This window comes from Aythya ferina (genome assembly GCF_964211825.1).
Source record: "Aythya ferina genome assembly, chromosome: 3".
In the NCBI taxonomy this organism is placed as follows: domain Eukaryota; kingdom Metazoa; phylum Chordata; class Aves; order Anseriformes; family Anatidae; genus Aythya; species Aythya ferina.
In genome coordinates this window covers 84,919,579-84,937,558 of record NC_140298.1, presented here as the reverse complement: position 1 = coordinate 84,937,558, position 17,980 = coordinate 84,919,579, and the positions used below count along the sequence as shown (strand labels likewise).

Here is a 17,980-nt window from a genome sequence, read left to right as displayed (position 1 = left end):
CATCTTATTCCTTAATTACATGGTTCCAGCTCTTCTCAGGAGCCATAGGAAGGCAAACTGTAATTCTGCAAAGGATGTTCCTGACTGTCACTGGGCATTTTTGGTTTGTAATGGAGAAGTCATTTAGGTCTGTTTCATCTTTTCATATAAAGAGCTGCTTTTGAAAGCTGTTTGTCTGAAAACAGGAATACTACGTAAATGCATTTCTTCATAGCCTTGTAAGATTGTTCAGGAAGCTTTTGACAAGAGAGATATGCAGTTATAGTGTAATAATGCAAATACAAAAACTGCAAGTCTACAGACTTCGGTTAAATTACTTCTCCCCTTCTCTTTCATGTACAGCAGTATAAAGTCTTTGACATACTGAGTGCAATCAAACATTTAATTGGGGGGAAAAAGTCAGTACTAAAAGTGTAGGTCCTGAATAGTATGAGACAGAAGCTGTCTCAAACTAATTCCTTCAAAGTATTGCAGGTCACCAACTGAATGTGAGTCCATTGGTAAGCTTGGGCAAGAAAACCTTTGTATATGGAAAAGTTTGTATGGGGGATGTTATGGAGGTGATGGTAGTGGACTGATAAACTGCAAAGTCAAAGAAGTGGTCAATGTGAATATTAAACAAAAACTTTGAGAGCTATATTCTGTGTTATGGTACTTATCTTTTAAATATTTGAGTAGTTTAGTATATTGATGTAAGTGGTTTCTAGAAATGTATGGAGTGAAATATTTGGAGTTAAGGTTTATTCTCAATGTAGCTTTAGGTATTCAGCTTGCTCTTAAAGCCAGTGTTTCTACCTCACTCCTGTGTTGTACTAAAACCAATGTTTTGGTACTTATTTTCGTCCTTCTGCATAAGATTGAGGGGTTTGCGCTGAAACTTAAATTGCTTGGATAGTCTTTGGATATATGGAATCTCCATTTTCATGTTTAAATATAGTTTACAACTACATATAACTAAGTTGTATAAGAAAACAAGCAGCTTAATGTATTTTTTTTATGGCTGTTGCAGGCCATTTTGTGCCTGCCCTAGGTAGCTTCTTCTGATTGTAAGTCTTTTTTTTAACATTGGAATTTTTATAATGGTATGAAATGTCTGCCTAGGTCAGTAGAAAATAGTGTTGTAATATTGATACTAGGTTACTGCAAATGTGTATTTCTAAAGTTCAGTTACTATGAAAGAATGATTTTTTAGAAATAAATGCCATCTGTAGTACTATCTGAATAATTCTAACTAATTTACCTACAGTATCAAGTGTACAGGAGTCTGGACTTCAGAGCATACCTGGAAATCACAGAATTATAAAAAGAAATTCGGCTGAAAATTCTTCTAGTGTTACTAGAACTCTGCTTGGGTAATGGCTTTAATTTTTTTTTTTTTTAATTTCTTCAAATTTCATTTAAAAAAAGAAAACCACACACACTACTGTTGTTTTTTGTTGCCTTAGGGAAGAGAAATCACAAGAACTTGATGGTACAGTTAACTTCCACAATCCATTAAGACCACTGAACAAATATAACCAGGTAGAACATGCAACAATTTTCTGAAATCTTAAGCTTTTCACTTTTTTACACATCTGATAACTTCTAATTTGCTCTTAGGCCTGTCCTTTTGGGAGGGTTCCTGTTAAACTAGTAGCTGATGCTGATGATGCTGTGAAGACAGATGTCCCACTTACAGCTAGTGTTATGAAGAGGTATGATTATTGGGTGTTACAACAGGTTTTAATTCTTTTCAGTAGAATGGTTTTTATTGGACAATGTAAATATCAGGTGTTAATGTTAAAATTAGTCTAAAGATGACTGACAAGTCATAACTGCAAGAGGTATTGCATTAACCTTCCTACCTTACTACTGAGATTATTTGTATAAGAGTATGGAAAGATCAACTTTGTTCTAGCAAGTGAATAGCCTCAAAAAGGAGGTAGAGACTAAGGCAAAAATATTTTTTGTTGAAAATATTTCTATTTTAGGAAGTGAATACACAAATGTAGACATTCCTAGCTTCAGAAATATTTGTAAATCCTTGCTTTTAACCAATGTTATAAACAACCTTTCATAACAATGGAGATTAAAGAAAGGTAGTTATGCTGATTCTAATGTGAATAGCTGTTCAGCAGTGGAAGGATCTGCCATTTTAAACAGCACTTTGCTACATGCTCTGAGCTTAGCATAGCTTGAAAGTAAAAGGGGGGAAAATTGCTTTCCCCCCCTCTAATCAAGTCTGTTATGTTAACATCCTTCCTCTTATTAGTGTGATTAAATCCACATAGAAATGGAACTTATGTTGAGACAAATATGTAACCAAAGAGTAAACTGCTTATTCAACCTCTCAAAAGTAAATTAAAGCACATTCTGAAACTGTGAAAGCAGTGGGTAAGATACTTCACATAATATTATTCTGTAAATACTTCAAAACTGAATTTGAAGTGAACTGTTTAGAATCCTAGGGTTTAGAATCCTAGCTGCTGCTTATTGTTGTTTTCAATGGAGAACAACAAAAATCTGTCACTTTACTTCATGGGATAATGGTAGCATTGCTACAGACTTGTGGTTTGTTTGTCACTTCTCTATCAGAGTAGATGTGCTAATCTTTTAACTTGTAGTCCTAAGTCTTCCCACAACTGCATCTATTTATGTGGCTGAAAAAAGGCAATCATATGTTGGCCTGTAGTGTAACTAACAATGTTATTTCAATAGGCAGTTATCCAGCTCCAAATGTACAGCCCTGATTCCACCTTTTCCACTATCTGAATCAAAATCTAGTGGGGGTGATTCATATGACTTCGGAGACTTAAAGGTAACTGAAGTATTTTTTTTGAATTAGATATAAGGAAACCTACATGGATGTCCTATGATGTTAGAAGGGACAACAATAATGCTTTTTTCAGCTTATTAAAGTAATAAGATAGAATTGCTCTAAGAAATCAGTTGCGAACAGATACATTGTGGCTTTCAGGCTGGAAAACCATGATCAGACATTAAAAAAGCTTTCTCTGCACAATAAATCTGATGGTAGAGGTAATGGGAGGTGTGTTAAAAACCTGTCAGATGATTTATAAAGAAGGGTATAAGACTGCCTCTCTGCTAGAGGACTTGTCAGCTGTAGTCATGAGTTTTGTCATCAGAAGTATTTATTTTCATGAAGTTCATTGTGTGAAGTCCATTAAGTGGTCTGTAAATCATGGCCTCTAATAATTTTGAGCTCTGCCTTGCATTTTCATGTCCTATTCCTTCAGAAAGGAAACGAGAACAAAGACTTGAATATTTTATTTAATAAAATCTGTGATGAAAAACCAGTGTATTAATGGATTTTAAAATAGGATCAGTAATAATTATGTGTACCATGCACTACTTTCTGAAATGTACTTATTCTGAGGTATGCAAGTCATTAATTATAAGAATGTTGTTTGGGCATTATGCTTGGGATCTCTTGACTTTCTTCAAGATGCTTTCTTTCCAAGTCCTTACGAGAGAAATTCTGTACAGTTGCAGATGTTGGATGAGAACAGCTTAGAAGTTGCTACCAATTCAACTGTAACTCTCAAAACCAAAATGGATACAAATCCTGTGACAAAAAGAGAAGGTAACTATTAGCGTATGATATTTTGAAGTAGAATAAGCATTGAAAATTTACGGTTCTGCATTTTAAAAATGCATTGATAAAGCAAATATTCTTCAGAAGTGAAAACTGTTCAGCCTGGAATTCAGGAGCATTTAATCATTTAATTAAAATTTGCCTGTTGGGTGCCTGTGGAAGTAATTAAAAAAAATTTTGCAAGAACTTCAAAAGTAAAATGTAGCCATCCTGTGTGTGTAGGGCTGGGTTTGGTGTAAAATGATGATGGTTAGAGCTAATTCACAATGTGTCCTTAGCTCTTATGATATACATAATGTAAATTGGTACTGAAATTGCACCAATGTGAGGTTTCAAATTAAGACTTGCCTGAGTGAAGAACAAGGCTGCCAGCATATCGGTTAATGATTGCTTATACAGGAAAAGTGTATGTTGGCTGAGAGCAATTCAAACTAAGGATTAACGTTTCTGCAGTGTGATCTGTTTAGTTTTCTTTGGGACACTCAAATTACAGTAGTTTGCTTCTTGCTTCTCCTGTGACTTTTAGTATGTGCTCGTAGCTTACCCTCTAGATGATATAGCTCTAATTTCTTTTGCTGAAGTTTGTTGAAAGTATTTTGTCTGAAGTAAGCTTAAAAGAGACAGCCTCAGTCATCTGCTTTGACGGGGGGAAAAAGTCCAAAGCACCCTCCACCATTTCCTGTGAACACACAATGTCTATGTCATCTGTTGCTTTCAGCACTTTCTGCTTTCTATCCTGTTTACCAATTAGTATGTGAAACTCCAGGTGTTTTTATCTGCTGTTCTTTATACATAAGATAATATCTCTATCAAGATTGTGCTGTCTGAATTACTTATGCTTTGGTCAGGCTTCTTTTGCCTTACTTTTGGTTTTACCTGTTAGGTTGTATCCTCTTCACAAGCAGGTGAAGAAAACACTCTTAAGCTGTGCTATTTGCAGCCTGCTTTGCTGCAGTTCAGTGTCCTTTTATCTCTGCAAAAGGATCTGAAACTGTGTGCCTTGTCCCTTTGTGCCTTTGGCTTCAGTAATCACACTGGATTATAGGTTGCCTGTTGTCACAGGCAACAGACTTCTAATTTGAAGTATTGCAACAAGCTTATCTTAAACACTTTATAAACCTGCTCAGGATGTCCAAGGGTGTTGTAGCACAACTGATAAATATGGTCTTCCTCTGTGTATTGGTGATGAAAACAGTTCTATTTGTGTTACTGTTGTAGTAGTACCCTAACACTTTAAAGTTACCATGTTACTACATTGAGTTGAATTATCAACCCTGAAGACTGCACTAATGCCTTAAGTAACTATTGCTGTGGAAGGTGTCAGCTTCTAGTAAGTCAATGGTACTCATTTATTGTGATGTAGAAAAATGAAGTGAAACTTCAGAAACTGAGGTAAATCTGTCAGAAATAACTTCAAATACTGAAAGTTGTCTTTTTAATTATCTGATTTATTCAGAAAATAAAGTCCAGAATCAAGAATTGAAGAAACCAGAGCCAATGAGTGTAGAGAGTCAACAGCAAGAATTCAGTTCTGCTGAAAGCTACAGAAAGCAATTGGATCAGATAAAACTGAACTGTGTTAACTCCAGAAACAAATGGCCAACTCAAGAAGTGATGCAGAAAAGCTCTTATAGAGAGGTAAAGTAACAAGAACATGTAGTGGTTTTCTAGTTGCAGCAGACTTCACATATTGGGGGAAAAAGTCTTCATTGTGGCTACTTGTGTGGAATATCTTTATTTTTTATTTTATTTTATTTTTTTTTTTAGGAAAAACGGTCAAGTCTTGAACAATCTCTTCATCCCATTTCAAGAAGACTGTCACCACCAGATACTGTTTCTAAGAAGAATGATCCATTGTATGTTTGTGGAACACCAAGCACCACATCTGATTACATGGAGTGGTAAGCTGCTACTTGGAGCTTTGTAATTATAGACTGCAGTTCTATCTCTGCAACTACTTCAGTGATTTTTAATAGTTTCTTAAAGTTTCTTGCTCAGATAGCAAAAGAGACTCCTGGTTGCTCCCAACTCTTCATGTGAAATTGGAATGTTTGTAGCAAGTGAAGCACATCATCTCATGATGTAGCTTGGTAAAAAGTAATCCTCAAATAGATTGTTCATTCTTCCACACTTTGATAATATGGAAACTTTTGGAAATCAAACTCACTGTACACAGTATGTATGATGATGATAGCAAGTAAGTGGAATTGAGTACTTTTGTGTTCAGTAAGAGCTGTGCTTTGGCTGTAATGAACTACTGAAAAATGAAGTTTGTCACTTTATTCCCTACATAATAAGTGCTAGGTACACAAAGTTATTTTTCAGTTCTGATCTTAAAATTGACACAATCAAAATTGGCACAAGTTGAGTCTGTAAATACCGAAATGATGTTTTGGCCTAGGTTACTTCAAATAAATTCACACTGCTGAATCCCTAAATTAGTATTGTAAAAACCTACAAAGCATTTGAGAAATTAATGGCTTTGCATTCGAGGTTCAAACAGACCTGGAACCATCTGTATGTTTTTAAGTACTTATTAGTGAGGCATGATTCATCCTGTGCCTTTAATTAGTGAAACAATGGGAAAAAAGTGTATCTTGTAATATAATTATATATATGGTAGACACTAAGGGAACAAATCAAAAAGTGTCAAGGTTTTCTTGCAATCTTCAGTTTTATTAAATATAAGTTCTATGCTGTCTAATAGCATGAAGTAGATAAACCTCTCATTCTCATGACTGTATTGAAGCTTGTCTCACTTTAGCTTAAAGTTTCATCCAAAAATGTCTTGAAGAAAGAGCAGTAGCTCATCTAAAGAATGCAAATTCTTTAGCTCAGCTAAAGAATGCGAATTCTCATAATGTCCTATGAGCAGTCCTTCCAGTTGTATGGTGCTTTCATTGTCAAGCTTACAGGGAGAGCCACCTATGTTTCCTGTTATAGTTATAAGGACTTGTAAGTAAAAGTTGAAGAGGTCTTAATGCTAATTGGCAAATACAGCAGAGGCTTGGGAATTTGCTGGTAGATTAGGTTTAACTTTAAGCCGAAATCTTCATTGCTTCTTGAGTGTTAGAAAATTTCACTTCAAAAAGTACAACTAGATGCAGATATTCTTCACAATGACTTCTTTTCAGTTTCAGAACGCCAGTTGTAAAGAACAACTTTTCACCAGGATACCAAATTTCTACTCCTTACAGCCAGCTCCCATATTTCCTACCACATACTCCAGCAACTACATTTCAAAATCAGATGGGCTTGCAGGTAACAATTTTAGGCTCTTATGCACCTAAACTGTTCAGCATGTATTGTCATTGGAAACTTCTTTTAGGGTGTGTCTATATATATATTTACATTTAAAATTGGTACTCATATTTGTGGGTAAGTAATGGAAATCAGTGTCTCTAGCTTATTCTGCAAGTAACTGTCTTCATATGTATGCCTGAATTTCAGTGAAATAAGTCAGCTTTTAAAAAAACAATTCAGTTGTGTCAAAATCCTGAAGTACTTCTCTCAAATATAAACCTTTTATTGCAGACCTGACTTCATGACAGGGGTAAGAGCTAGAATCACTAGTTTGTTCTGCTGTACTACCCACTACAGTGGAGTACCCCAAAAGCAGTGTGTGTTGGAAACCATAAACGTTTGTGGGAGGAAAGACAGTGAAGAATTACATTATTTTTCCTTTTGCTAGATTTCAAACTCTGCATTTATATTGGCATGAAATAGTATTAAAATAGAGTACCTGTGGGTTGCACATCTTGATAGGAATCTTTCCAGTTATAGGCAGAATGGTAGGAAGTTTAAGCCTAGTCCCCCAGAGGATTTAATGTTTAATTTTGTGGCTGTTTTTACAGCTTGGTATAGCTACAGCAGGGGCAAAACACATGGCTCCTTTAGCTGGCATAAAAATGATGGATCTACATGGGAAAAATGGCTATTCTATCCAGAATACCTGAGTATTTACAGTTCGTCTAGTGAGAGTAGGTTGTAAGCCCTTCTTACCTGCAAGGGTTTTTGAAACCATTTCCCAGAAATGGCCTTGGCCACCAGTACTCTAGGTGATCTAGATTGTGGTCACTTTCTATCCTTGTGAATTTATAAAGGAAGGCAGATTTAAGGTGCCCAAAAGGGGAATGTGAACTGCAGGACACTGAGGACAGTCTCCAACCTTGGGTAAAGTACTTGGTTCTGGATCTTCAGTGCAGTTGTGTACATTTCAGCTATTTACCTCTCAATCTAGAATGAGTAAGTTGTATCTAGAAAAGATACCAGCCTGGACCATTATCGTGGGCCATACTCAGGCTAGCTCTGTCCCTGCAGGTCCTTCAGTTGCTTTGAAGCCAGTCTCTCTTGTGCAGGAAGAGGGAGGTACAGTGTCATTTCAGACTGTAGCCTGGTTAGGCTGTCCTGGGGAATAGGATTTGTGGCCTCAGGTTTTCCTATCTGTCCTGGTACAGTAAGTGTCTTCAATCTTAAGAGCATTACTGTGCTCAATAAAATCACACTATCAACATTACCACTGACTTCTTCCTGTGGTGATCATAACCATGCTTTATTCTGGCACTGGGCAAACAGATGTTTCCTAATTTGGATTGTATGAGTGCTTAAGAGACAGTTTAGGTTCCGCTTCCCTGGAAATTGCTGTGGAGCATGGGTATAGCATGTTTTCCCTGCAGATGTTTCTTAATATACTAGGTAATCCTAGTTAGGTGGGTGGTCTAAAATGAAAATGTGAAACAAAATAAAAGGCAATTCTTCTGCAAGTGTGTTGGACTTAAATAGTAAATCTTGGTAGAATTACTCTTGAGCACAGATAATTGCATTTGGTTTTCAGGAGTACAGTGATTTTAGTATGACACTTATTCTGCAGTCTAGAAAGTTTTCTAAGGCTTTTTCGAGGCCTTATACTCAATGTGTTGATAGACAAGCTTGTGAAATCTTGCTTCCTAGTAAGCTTGTGATGGCCATTATACAAATATTTTTGCTGTGGTGATCTTCTGCTCTTAGTATACGAATAGATTTAAGGTTTGGCTTTTGTGCACTTGTCTTGGTTTACCTGATCAATGCAAACTTAGTAATCATAGTAAAACTTGATAGTTACAAATCATAGTAACTTGACAGAAGTAGAGCGCTACCAAGTTCTGCTGCACCAATAACTTCTTTCTTTTTAACTTTTCTGTATGTACACAGGTTTCAGCTTCTATACCGGCACATGAATGCATTGCCATCAAAGGAAAAGTTTATACAATATTGAAGCAAATAGGTAGTGGAGGCTCAAGTAAGGTAAGATGTATTATCCTTATAGACCTAGTCACTCGCTTATGCACTAGTAGTTACATGTATGGTGAAAACGTCTTCTGGTATCTGACTGGAGTTTTCACTGAAGTTAGCAGTGTTTGTTTATTGCCTTCCATGCTTGGATTGTTCAAGAATTTTTTTCTTACCTTCCTTTTAATAAGCTGAAGTCAACAGTGATTCCCTTTAGCCTTTCGCATGGACCCAATGTTCTCAGCCTTTTGTGTTGTGGTCTAATCTCCCAAATCATCTTGGTGTACTGAAATGAATGGGCAGTGGCAGGTTAAAACCTTATCAATGAGAGGTGTTATTCCGCGTATTTATCTTTGGAACACTTCAGGTTTGTAATCAAATATAACTACTAAAATACAGTGTGGTACCAAGATGGTTTGGTGGTTGTTTCTGTTGTAACTGATGGCTTCTTAGTTCAAATCATCATGAAGAACAGTTATGGCTGACTTCAAAAGCCTCAATTTCAGTAAACAGGAATTTCTTAAGTTTGCTGTGTTGCTTCTTCCTTTCGAAAAGGTACACTTTTCCTTTGGCACTGTGGCTCTGTTGAAATGAAGGACCATAAAGTAACTTCATTCAATCCTAACACTGATTTAACTGTTTTGCAGGTGTTTCAAGTACTGAATGAAAAGAAGCAGCTGTATGCAGTCAAATATGTGAACCTAGAAGAAGCTGATCAACAGACTGTTGACAGCTATAAGAATGAAATTGCTCATTTGAGCAAACTGCAGCAGCATAGTGATAAGATAATTCGTCTTTATAACTAGTGAGTAAATTCATATTTTATTAAATCAATACTGCTTGATACAAAAAAGCTGCCTTGAATTTTAATGTTTATTTTTGTTTTAGTGAGATTACTGATGACCATATCTACATGGTAATGGAGTGTGGAAATATCGATCTCAATAGCTGGCTGAAAAAGAAAAAAAACATTGATCCATTGGAAAGGAAGAGCTATTGGAAAAACATGTTGGAAGCTGTTCACACCATTCATGAGCATGGTACTCTTAAATAATTCTAGGTATTTGTATGGGTTATATGGCAGAGATAATGTTTGAATTTTGGAGCTGATACTGCTCTGTTTTGGCGTAAGCCTAGTGATCTTTGAAGACAGTATTTACTGTGTTGTGATAATGAAACAAAAGATGAATGTCTCAATATCAGGGTAGACTCACTTTAGGTAGATCAAAGGGATCTTTGAGTATTGCTGTTACTAAAAACTTGCTATTTCTTTGCAACAGCCAGAAAATCATCTATTCTGTATTGCACTATATTATATGCTCCTGACACTTTTTTCTTCATTAAACTGAAATTCAGACTACTTATCCTATCCAAAGAAGCTTTGACGCTAATGACAGCTTCTGCACAGATTTGTCATCTTTATTTAAACACAATGTTTCAGCTTTCACCTCTTATTTTTCACTTCTGATATGTTTCAGCTTTTTCATCTCTTGTATGTTTTGATGCTTCCTTTCATCCTTAACCACATAACTGAAGTGTATGCATCTGTATTCTGTTTGTGTAATGTAGTGGAGACTTTACAAAATATAAAGAGGGATAAGTTGACTTTATGGATAAGAATGATCAAAATTCATGATGTCATCAGGGTTTGTGAAAGACACGTCATAGGTAAACCTCAGTGAATGGTACCTTTGAAATCAAGGAAGCAGAGAACGTTGGACTAAGCAGTCTCCTTGTCTTTTTTTCCTTCAAGTACCTGCTTAGCTAATTATTTAAGGAAAAAAAAATGAAATATAACACCTCTGAACTGATCCACAACAGTTCAGTATGTCAGTGTGCCTAATGAGCAACAACACAACTACAAAGAAATATTTTTTTTCCATCTGTGTTTTCGTGTCTGTAGATATGATGCAGGCTGTAGGACTGAAACCTATTCTTTTTCATCCCCATTTTGTTTCTGTTCCTGGTTTTTGTCTTGGTTTCTCAGATTTCTGCTTTCACTATTTTCTGTTTTCACTACTTTTCAGATTTTTTTCAGTCAACTTTCCTGATTTTTCTGTATATTTTACATCTGGATTCAAGCTATTACTGTAAAACAAGTACAGTGTACTATTTTAGTTTCTTAGTGGGAGAAATGAAGGTTGCAAGACAGCTGCTGTCCATGTCACTGGAAAAAGAAAGCTCCAAGAATCTGAAGCTAGAATGCTGACTTTTTCAGCATCTATGTGCATGGCTATGCACAAACAGCATAAGCTGGAGGGCTTATCCCTAACTGAGAGAAACTGTGCAACTTGAGTCTCATGGAGTTATTTCGGTATTACTGCAGACTTGGATAAGTAATACTTCAAACTATGAACTTATGCAAGTCTAACCATTGATAAGAAATACACAGATTTGTTATTAAATTAAATCTGCAAAGAACAACTTAGTTTTAGCCAGGTAGAGGTTATTCTCTGTACAAAGGTGTGGGTAACTAATAAATACCATACTAGGAGCACCTTGGATTGACTTTAAACTCTATTTGACAGGTATTATTCACAGTGATCTGAAACCAGCAAACTTTCTGATAGTTGATGGAATGTTAAAGCTGATTGACTTTGGCATTGCGAACCAAATGCAGCCAGATGTGACAAGCATCGTTAAAGACTCTCAGGTGAAATACTGAAGGAAAATTGACGTGCATCTCCCTGTACAGTGCTGTAGTATTTGTTGATTATGTTAAAGTATTAATTGAAGTTGGTATGTTAACTTCAATGAATATATATGGGATGTTCAATGTTTCTATTGAACAGAGTAACAGTGGCCTTCACAGACAAACTTTCAAGATGCTTTGCAGTACTTTAAGACCAAAATCTAACCTTTTCTTACTTGATAAAACTAAGTCGATGCTTCATTTAAAATAAGGGATATTTTTCCACTTTGACTAGGTTGGCACAATGAATTACATGCCTCCTGAAGCAATACAAGATATGTCATCTTCCTATGGAGAAAATGGGAAATCTCAGTCTAAGGTAACATATGGTCTTTTTTCCTCTTGTTGTCCTTACGCTAAGTAACTCAAGCATATGTCTAAGCCTTTTTTTTTTTTTTCAAAATTCTGCTGAAACTAGAACGTGAAGAAATCTGTTCCATCAGCATGATGGTGGGCAGAGGTTGAAGGCTAGGTATTTATTCTCAACTACCTAGAAGCGTTTTGCAGATAATGTTTAGAAAAATGCTGAATTGATAGAAATTGAATACAGGACAGATACAGACTTCATAGATTCACAGAATATCCCAAATTGGAAGGCACCCACAAGGAGTCCAGCTCCTGGCTCCACACAGGACCACCCAGTCTTCCTATGTTATTGATGTGAATGGCATTCAGTGATGATAATAGATCTGAATCAAACTTTGTGGAGTATCTTGCTCTGTGTTCTGAGGTTTGAGTTTAATTTATTAATGGCTTTGTTTTCTGACAGTTACTAAAACCATTTGCAGTGGAAAAGCTTTTTTTAAAACAACTATTCCAGTTTATTCTGTTAATTCTTCATATTTTTGGCTGTGGATTTTTTTGCACCTATGTTTCCATATACTCTATCTTTGACTTAGTGATGTGTTCAGTGCTTTCATTGACTCATTTTGGAATGATTCTTTGTACCTAACCTTGAAAGAACACCGATAAAAGGCTTCTTTCCCTTTCCTGCTTTACAGCTTGAAATGTTCTGTTAGAGAACCAATTGTCTCTAACACAGCTTCCTCTGTTGCAATCTGAATGTGGAGATGCGTCTCTGCTTTTGCTCCTGTGTGTGATAAATTAGAAACCTCAGCTATTCCATATCCTGGTGTCAGAAAGCTAATGTGAGCACTGGTGTTTCTGAAAGGACAAGCAGTGTAGTATGTAGCTGAAGATTTTAGCATTTTATCTGAATATTGATACTTGGCTGTCTTGATGCAGCAGGTGTTAGAAATGTGTGTTATACCTCTGACAAATTCTTTCCAGTGAAATAACACTAGGCTAAAGCTTTTAGGTGGATGTTTCTGGCAGGGTGTCCCACAAGGTCAATTAAGACAATCACTCCTTACTCATACTGCCTTTTGTGCTGCTCATAGCCTTCTGTTTTGGCTTTATTCCAAAAATAGCCCAAAATTGGTGGAGCTCAATATGCTATTGCTAGCTTCTCCACAGCTACATTTTAGCATTCTGCACAAATAACTCCTGCTTTGAAATCTTTTCATGAAAGCAAGGAAACTTCTGTGCTATAAAGCACATGTTTGCTTAAACAAGAAGGTATGACAGTGATACAGGATTCAAGATGCAGTAATACCTGTGAGTGAGTGGCAGTTTGGCAGGAGATGAGTGATACCTAATGAGGCATTTTAAAAGATATGACAGTCTAGTATTTTGGGGGACCTATTGCTCAGTTCTGTATATCCTGTTGACTTGTCTGTATTAGAGTACTGCATACTTTAGTACTTCATATTTAACTTCAGGGCTTTGGAATGGGAATGGTAAGAATACTTGAGGAAAGCAATTTCACATTGACAGTCAAATTTCAATTAAAGAGCACAAAATTTTGTGGAAATTTAAAAAAAAAAAAACACAAAACAAGAAGTCATGTACATGCATACATACAATCTCAGGTTGCGACTTTTTAACAGCTAGAGCAAGAGAGCAAGTATTTTTATGTAGTACAGTTGAATAGAAATATGTAGGGAAACACAATCTCATCTTTCTAAATCTAGAACATGTTCTATAAATGAAAGTTTATAAAACAACTAGTTTTATTAAGGTTGATACCCTTTGCCTTTTAAAACTTAACTCTAAATTTTTAGAAATTTGTATGTGAAGTTCAGGGTTGTTTTGGAGCTCAGCTCATTTAAGCAAAAATCTAACCTTTGTGCTACTAAATTAGATGGTCTCCTTCCCCACGTCCCTTCTTCTACCTGCCCCTCAACCTTATGTCCTTTTCTTAGGAGTGCTTCAGTTTTAGTATTTTAGTAAGAGGAGTAGAAATCCTCCTGTAAAGAACATCCCAGGTGTGGTGGTTGAAATACGGACTGAATCCCTTAAGCCTAGAAGAGCAGGACATGCATACATATGTCTTACTAGTTTGTGAATTGAATTAATTCAGTATACTTTGATTTTGGCTTTGCAGGTAAATCCAAATAGAATCATGATAATCAACTTACTATGGGCTTTTGTTTAAAGTTGTAATATAGCTTTTTAAATTAATTGAATATAACTGAAAGAAGCCATGTTACAGCACAGTATTAGTGGTACACTGCTGCCAATTGTGTGGTAGTTTCTAAGATTTGTTATTCAGTGTAAAAGAGCTATGCTGTTAAGTAAAATGACTGTATAGTTACATGATGGACTGACTGTTCTATGAGGAAGAAATTTTGTTTTTCTTTTTTATTAGATAAGTCCAAAAAGTGATGTGTGGTCATTGGGATGCATTTTGTATTGTATGACGTATGGAAAGACTCCATTTCAGCATATAACAAATACACGTAAAAAACTGTATGCTATTGTTGATCCTCATCATGAAATAGAATTCCCAGATATTGCTGAGAAAGATCTTCAAGATGTGCTAAAGGTAATTAATTGTCCCTGAAGATTAATTTTGATTCATAAAATGGCAACTTTAAATAAAGCATATTTTCTTTAAATTGAATAAATGAGTTGTATTTGAGGAACTTGTCTTGCAAATAAATGTTCAGTGCCGATTGTAGTAACAGGCCTTGTTACAAAAGACTTACTAAAACTAGAGCTATCTCGTGCTTTCTGTAGTATATGTCTATTTTCAGATTAGTAGCAAGTAAGTGAACACTGAAAGCAGTCTAACTCCTTTGGCTGAACCACCCCAAGTAATAAAGTAGTATTTGTACTCTCAACCCCCTTCCCTCACCATGCACGTTTGACTGCATTTGAAACTTAGCTGGTTTTTTCCCCCTTTACTCAAGAGCCTTAATTGTGTTGCTCAGGAGGGAGCAAACTGAAATCCAGAAACATTCATCCTCTGACTTCTCAGAAGAAAAATATTGTAGGTTCTGATCTTTACCTCTTCCAATGTTTTTGCCAAAGTAAAACAGGATGCTAAACTTTACTCTGTGAAGATAATTGCTAATGAAGGTAATTAGGGTCATCTGTTCTAGTACTTAGTTATTAGTCTTTCCAAATCAGTAGTTTGGTGGTAAGAAGTTCTGATATACACCCACTGTGTCTTTAATTATCCACAATTTTAATTCTTAGGAAACCTGTTGGTAGACAAAACCAAGTTCTTCCTCTTTTTTTCATTTGCAGTGCTGTTTAATAAGAAATCCTAAACAGAGAATATCAGTTTCAGAGTTGCTGGTACATCCCTATGTCCAAATTCAAACCCACAGTCAAACAGGTACATCTTTAATTTTTATGAAATAACAATTCTGTTTAAGAAAATAATATTTTCTTAAATATTTACCTTCTGATTTCTAGAATAGCAATGTATTTTGATACCATGTATAACGTAGAATACACTTAATTTAAATTATATTTAAACATTTTAACCTTTAAACTGTTAATTTCAAAACTGACCTGCATGATTCTTAGAAATTTTGCTGTTAATTTTATGTAACTGTATACAACTTTTAATATAACTTCAAATTAACTGTAGGTGTTCCAAGTGCAAAAGGAACAGAAGAAGTAAAGCGTATCCTTGGCCAACTTGTTGGCTTAAATTCTCCTAACTCTATTTCCAGAGCTGCTAGGGTAAGTAAATTTGCTTTTCTATTTTGTATGGTTGTGCATGTTGATACAAAAAAGTGAAATGTTTGGTAGTGACAGCAGAAGGGATAAATACGCTGGACCTTTAACAACTGTTGTAAAAACAGCACAGAGTTGTACTTTTGTTTGCAAGTGTTCAGGAACTCTACTTCTCTCCTAGAATAGGAGGGGTTGGTTGAAAAGGTGGTGGTAATCTTGGCTAACTCTCCTTCCCCACACCTTCCAGTAAATCTGTACATCTCCATTTTTAGCATCCACAACTCTGGCCCTCTCCAGAACAGTCCTTACTGTGCTGCTTTGCCTTTAAGCTGGCAAAGTCAGAAACTGCAGTGAGAGTCATGCTATGGAGAAATGACTTAAATTGATCTGTCCGTTGTGCAAGCTTTTGGATCCCAGTGTAATTTCTGGGAGTTGAACTGTTACTACTTCTGTATATGTAAATTAGCATCTCTGAGGTATTATGATCCTAGCCTCTAGACTTGGGATCAGAAGAGGTGGTATTGGTCAAACTCAGAATAAGTTGAGATGGAATGCAAAGCTGCTTTTGTGGATAGGAAAGCAAGTCCAGTATTCATAAAGAAAGTGCAGCATGTGTGAAGCGAATCTGAAGTGTAAATACTTCCTATATTTAAGGAAAACTGTCTTAACTAGAAAAACTGAAGCAAGGATCCTTTTTCCACTGGAAGATCACTTGTGTAATTCTAGATGGCTTACATTTAATCTTCCTTTATGCAGGTAGTAAGGGTATGGAATCTTTCACTTGTCCTACCTGAATTCCCTGTTTGTTAGAGATGTCCACAAACTTTTGATCTTTGTATGAAAGGCAGAAGTAAGGACAGGAATGAGGTCTTATTTCAAGTCCTTGGGTGCCTTATAGAAGTTTGTGCCTTATAGAAGTTTGTTTTTTTTTGTAGCTATAGATGGTTCTTCCATTCATGGATCACTGCTAGTCAGGCCTGAGTGTTTCATGGGTGTAAACAAATTATCCTTTTAACACCATTGTGTTGTGGCTATGTTTGTGGCCACTAGTTTTCTTGATTTCCTGATATAAAACCTGCTTGCTTACACCGACTATGCAAATACCTCTTCCATGCTGCTATTTCTACATCAGACAGTTAATGGAGTAAAATCTTGTTTATTTTCTGCGGACTTCAGAAGCTCTGTACCTTTGCTTATGCTGTTAAGTCAGCATGTGTTTTAGGCACTACTTTGCATTACAACTGGTATGATTAAGCATTATCTTCAGTATATCTTTATTGGCTCATTTCTAGTAAGTTCTAGTACAGAGTTCATAACACTTCAGGTGTGGTAAGTTACTTCAAGTGATAACATTTGTTAAAAAAAGATTTAATTTGTCTGTTTGTGAAATAGCTGTGCTTACCTGAATACCTGTGTTCTCATTAACTTTCAGACTTTATATGAACAATGCAACAGTGGTAAAAATCTCGATGTATCAGCGTTTGCAAAACCTGGGAGTCAAAAATCATGGACAACAAAGTGATGTACTGATGCTCAGGATGCAACAGATTATCTGGTCTGTTCAAAAGAATGTTTTGTGCTGCTAGCTTTTTTTTAAAAGGACACTCAGCAGAAGTTCACATTCTTAAATGTAAATGTAAAAATGTATGTACAATAAATCTGTATGCTACTTGGATAGAACAATGAGAATTCCTGGCTGGTGATTATGGTCTTTGTTACAAAGCACTACAGTGTCTGGATAACAAACTTGGACAAGACTCTTCAAGCTTCTCATCCCCTGAAAGTAAAAGAAGAAACTTCCTAAAACACCAGTTGGTGGACATGTAAAACCTGCAACTGCCTTAAAGTATCTCCTATGATGTCAACGCAGGGTTTTGTGCTGTTCTATCTTTTGCCACTAAATAAATGCCTCTTGTTTCCAGGTCTGACCATAACTAAGGGAATAAGCACTGTTTATATGAACAATCAGTTACAAGTCTGGTAGGTGACTGTCACACAGTACTTGAGCTGTTGCTCTGGTGGATAAACGGCATGATGGAAGCATCAGTACTGTACTAAAGAATAATATGAATAAAATAGGTTTTGTTAAAAATATTACTGTGTTGCAAATCCAGTATGCTTTCAAATTTTGAAATCTGTCAGGATTCACAATGGTCAGAAATCACTTTCTTTGAATTTTGGAGGTATTAACACTAAGCACTGAAGTATACTGAACTGGTTTTTGCACATGGTTATTAGCGGCTTGATCAGACTTCTGTCACTGAGTTGCTTTTCTGGTGCAAGAGCGAATTTTAACTAACTGAAAGACATTAAGATATTTAATAGTTTCAAACTGGGGGTATGGGCTTCATTTTCACAACAGCTGCCTTGTTCTCCTTGGATGCCTTTAAAAG

The 17,980-nt window shown here is 36.0% G+C and overlaps 1 protein-coding gene across 2 annotated transcripts in view; it reads left to right on the top strand.

Moving 5' to 3' along the window:
- Nucleotides 1-17,681, top strand: part of TTK (TTK protein kinase) — a 30,124-nt gene extending 12,443 nt beyond the window's left edge. For both annotated transcript variants that reach the window (XM_084514403.1, XM_084514402.1), the window contains 17 exons: nt 1,247-1,352; nt 1,446-1,521; nt 1,600-1,694; nt 2,698-2,797; nt 3,487-3,583; nt 5,052-5,233; nt 5,363-5,496; nt 6,730-6,856; nt 8,786-8,878; nt 9,511-9,668; nt 9,752-9,903; nt 11,392-11,516; nt 11,791-11,874; nt 14,266-14,442; nt 15,150-15,240; nt 15,499-15,593; nt 17,020-17,681. In XM_084514403.1, the coding sequence (XP_084370529.1) occupies nt 1,247-1,352; nt 1,446-1,521; nt 1,600-1,694; nt 2,698-2,797; nt 3,487-3,583; nt 5,052-5,233; nt 5,363-5,496; nt 6,730-6,856; nt 8,786-8,878; nt 9,511-9,668; nt 9,752-9,903; nt 11,392-11,516; nt 11,791-11,874; nt 14,266-14,442; nt 15,150-15,240; nt 15,499-15,593; nt 17,020-17,109 (1,982 nt within the window). In that variant the 3' untranslated portion in view covers nt 17,110-17,681. The remainder of the gene's footprint in view (nt 1-1,246; nt 1,353-1,445; nt 1,522-1,599; nt 1,695-2,697; nt 2,798-3,486; nt 3,584-5,051; nt 5,234-5,362; nt 5,497-6,729; nt 6,857-8,785; nt 8,879-9,510; nt 9,669-9,751; nt 9,904-11,391; nt 11,517-11,790; nt 11,875-14,265; nt 14,443-15,149; nt 15,241-15,498; nt 15,594-17,019) is intronic.
- The last annotated feature ends 299 nt before the right edge of the window (nt 17,682-17,980 follow it).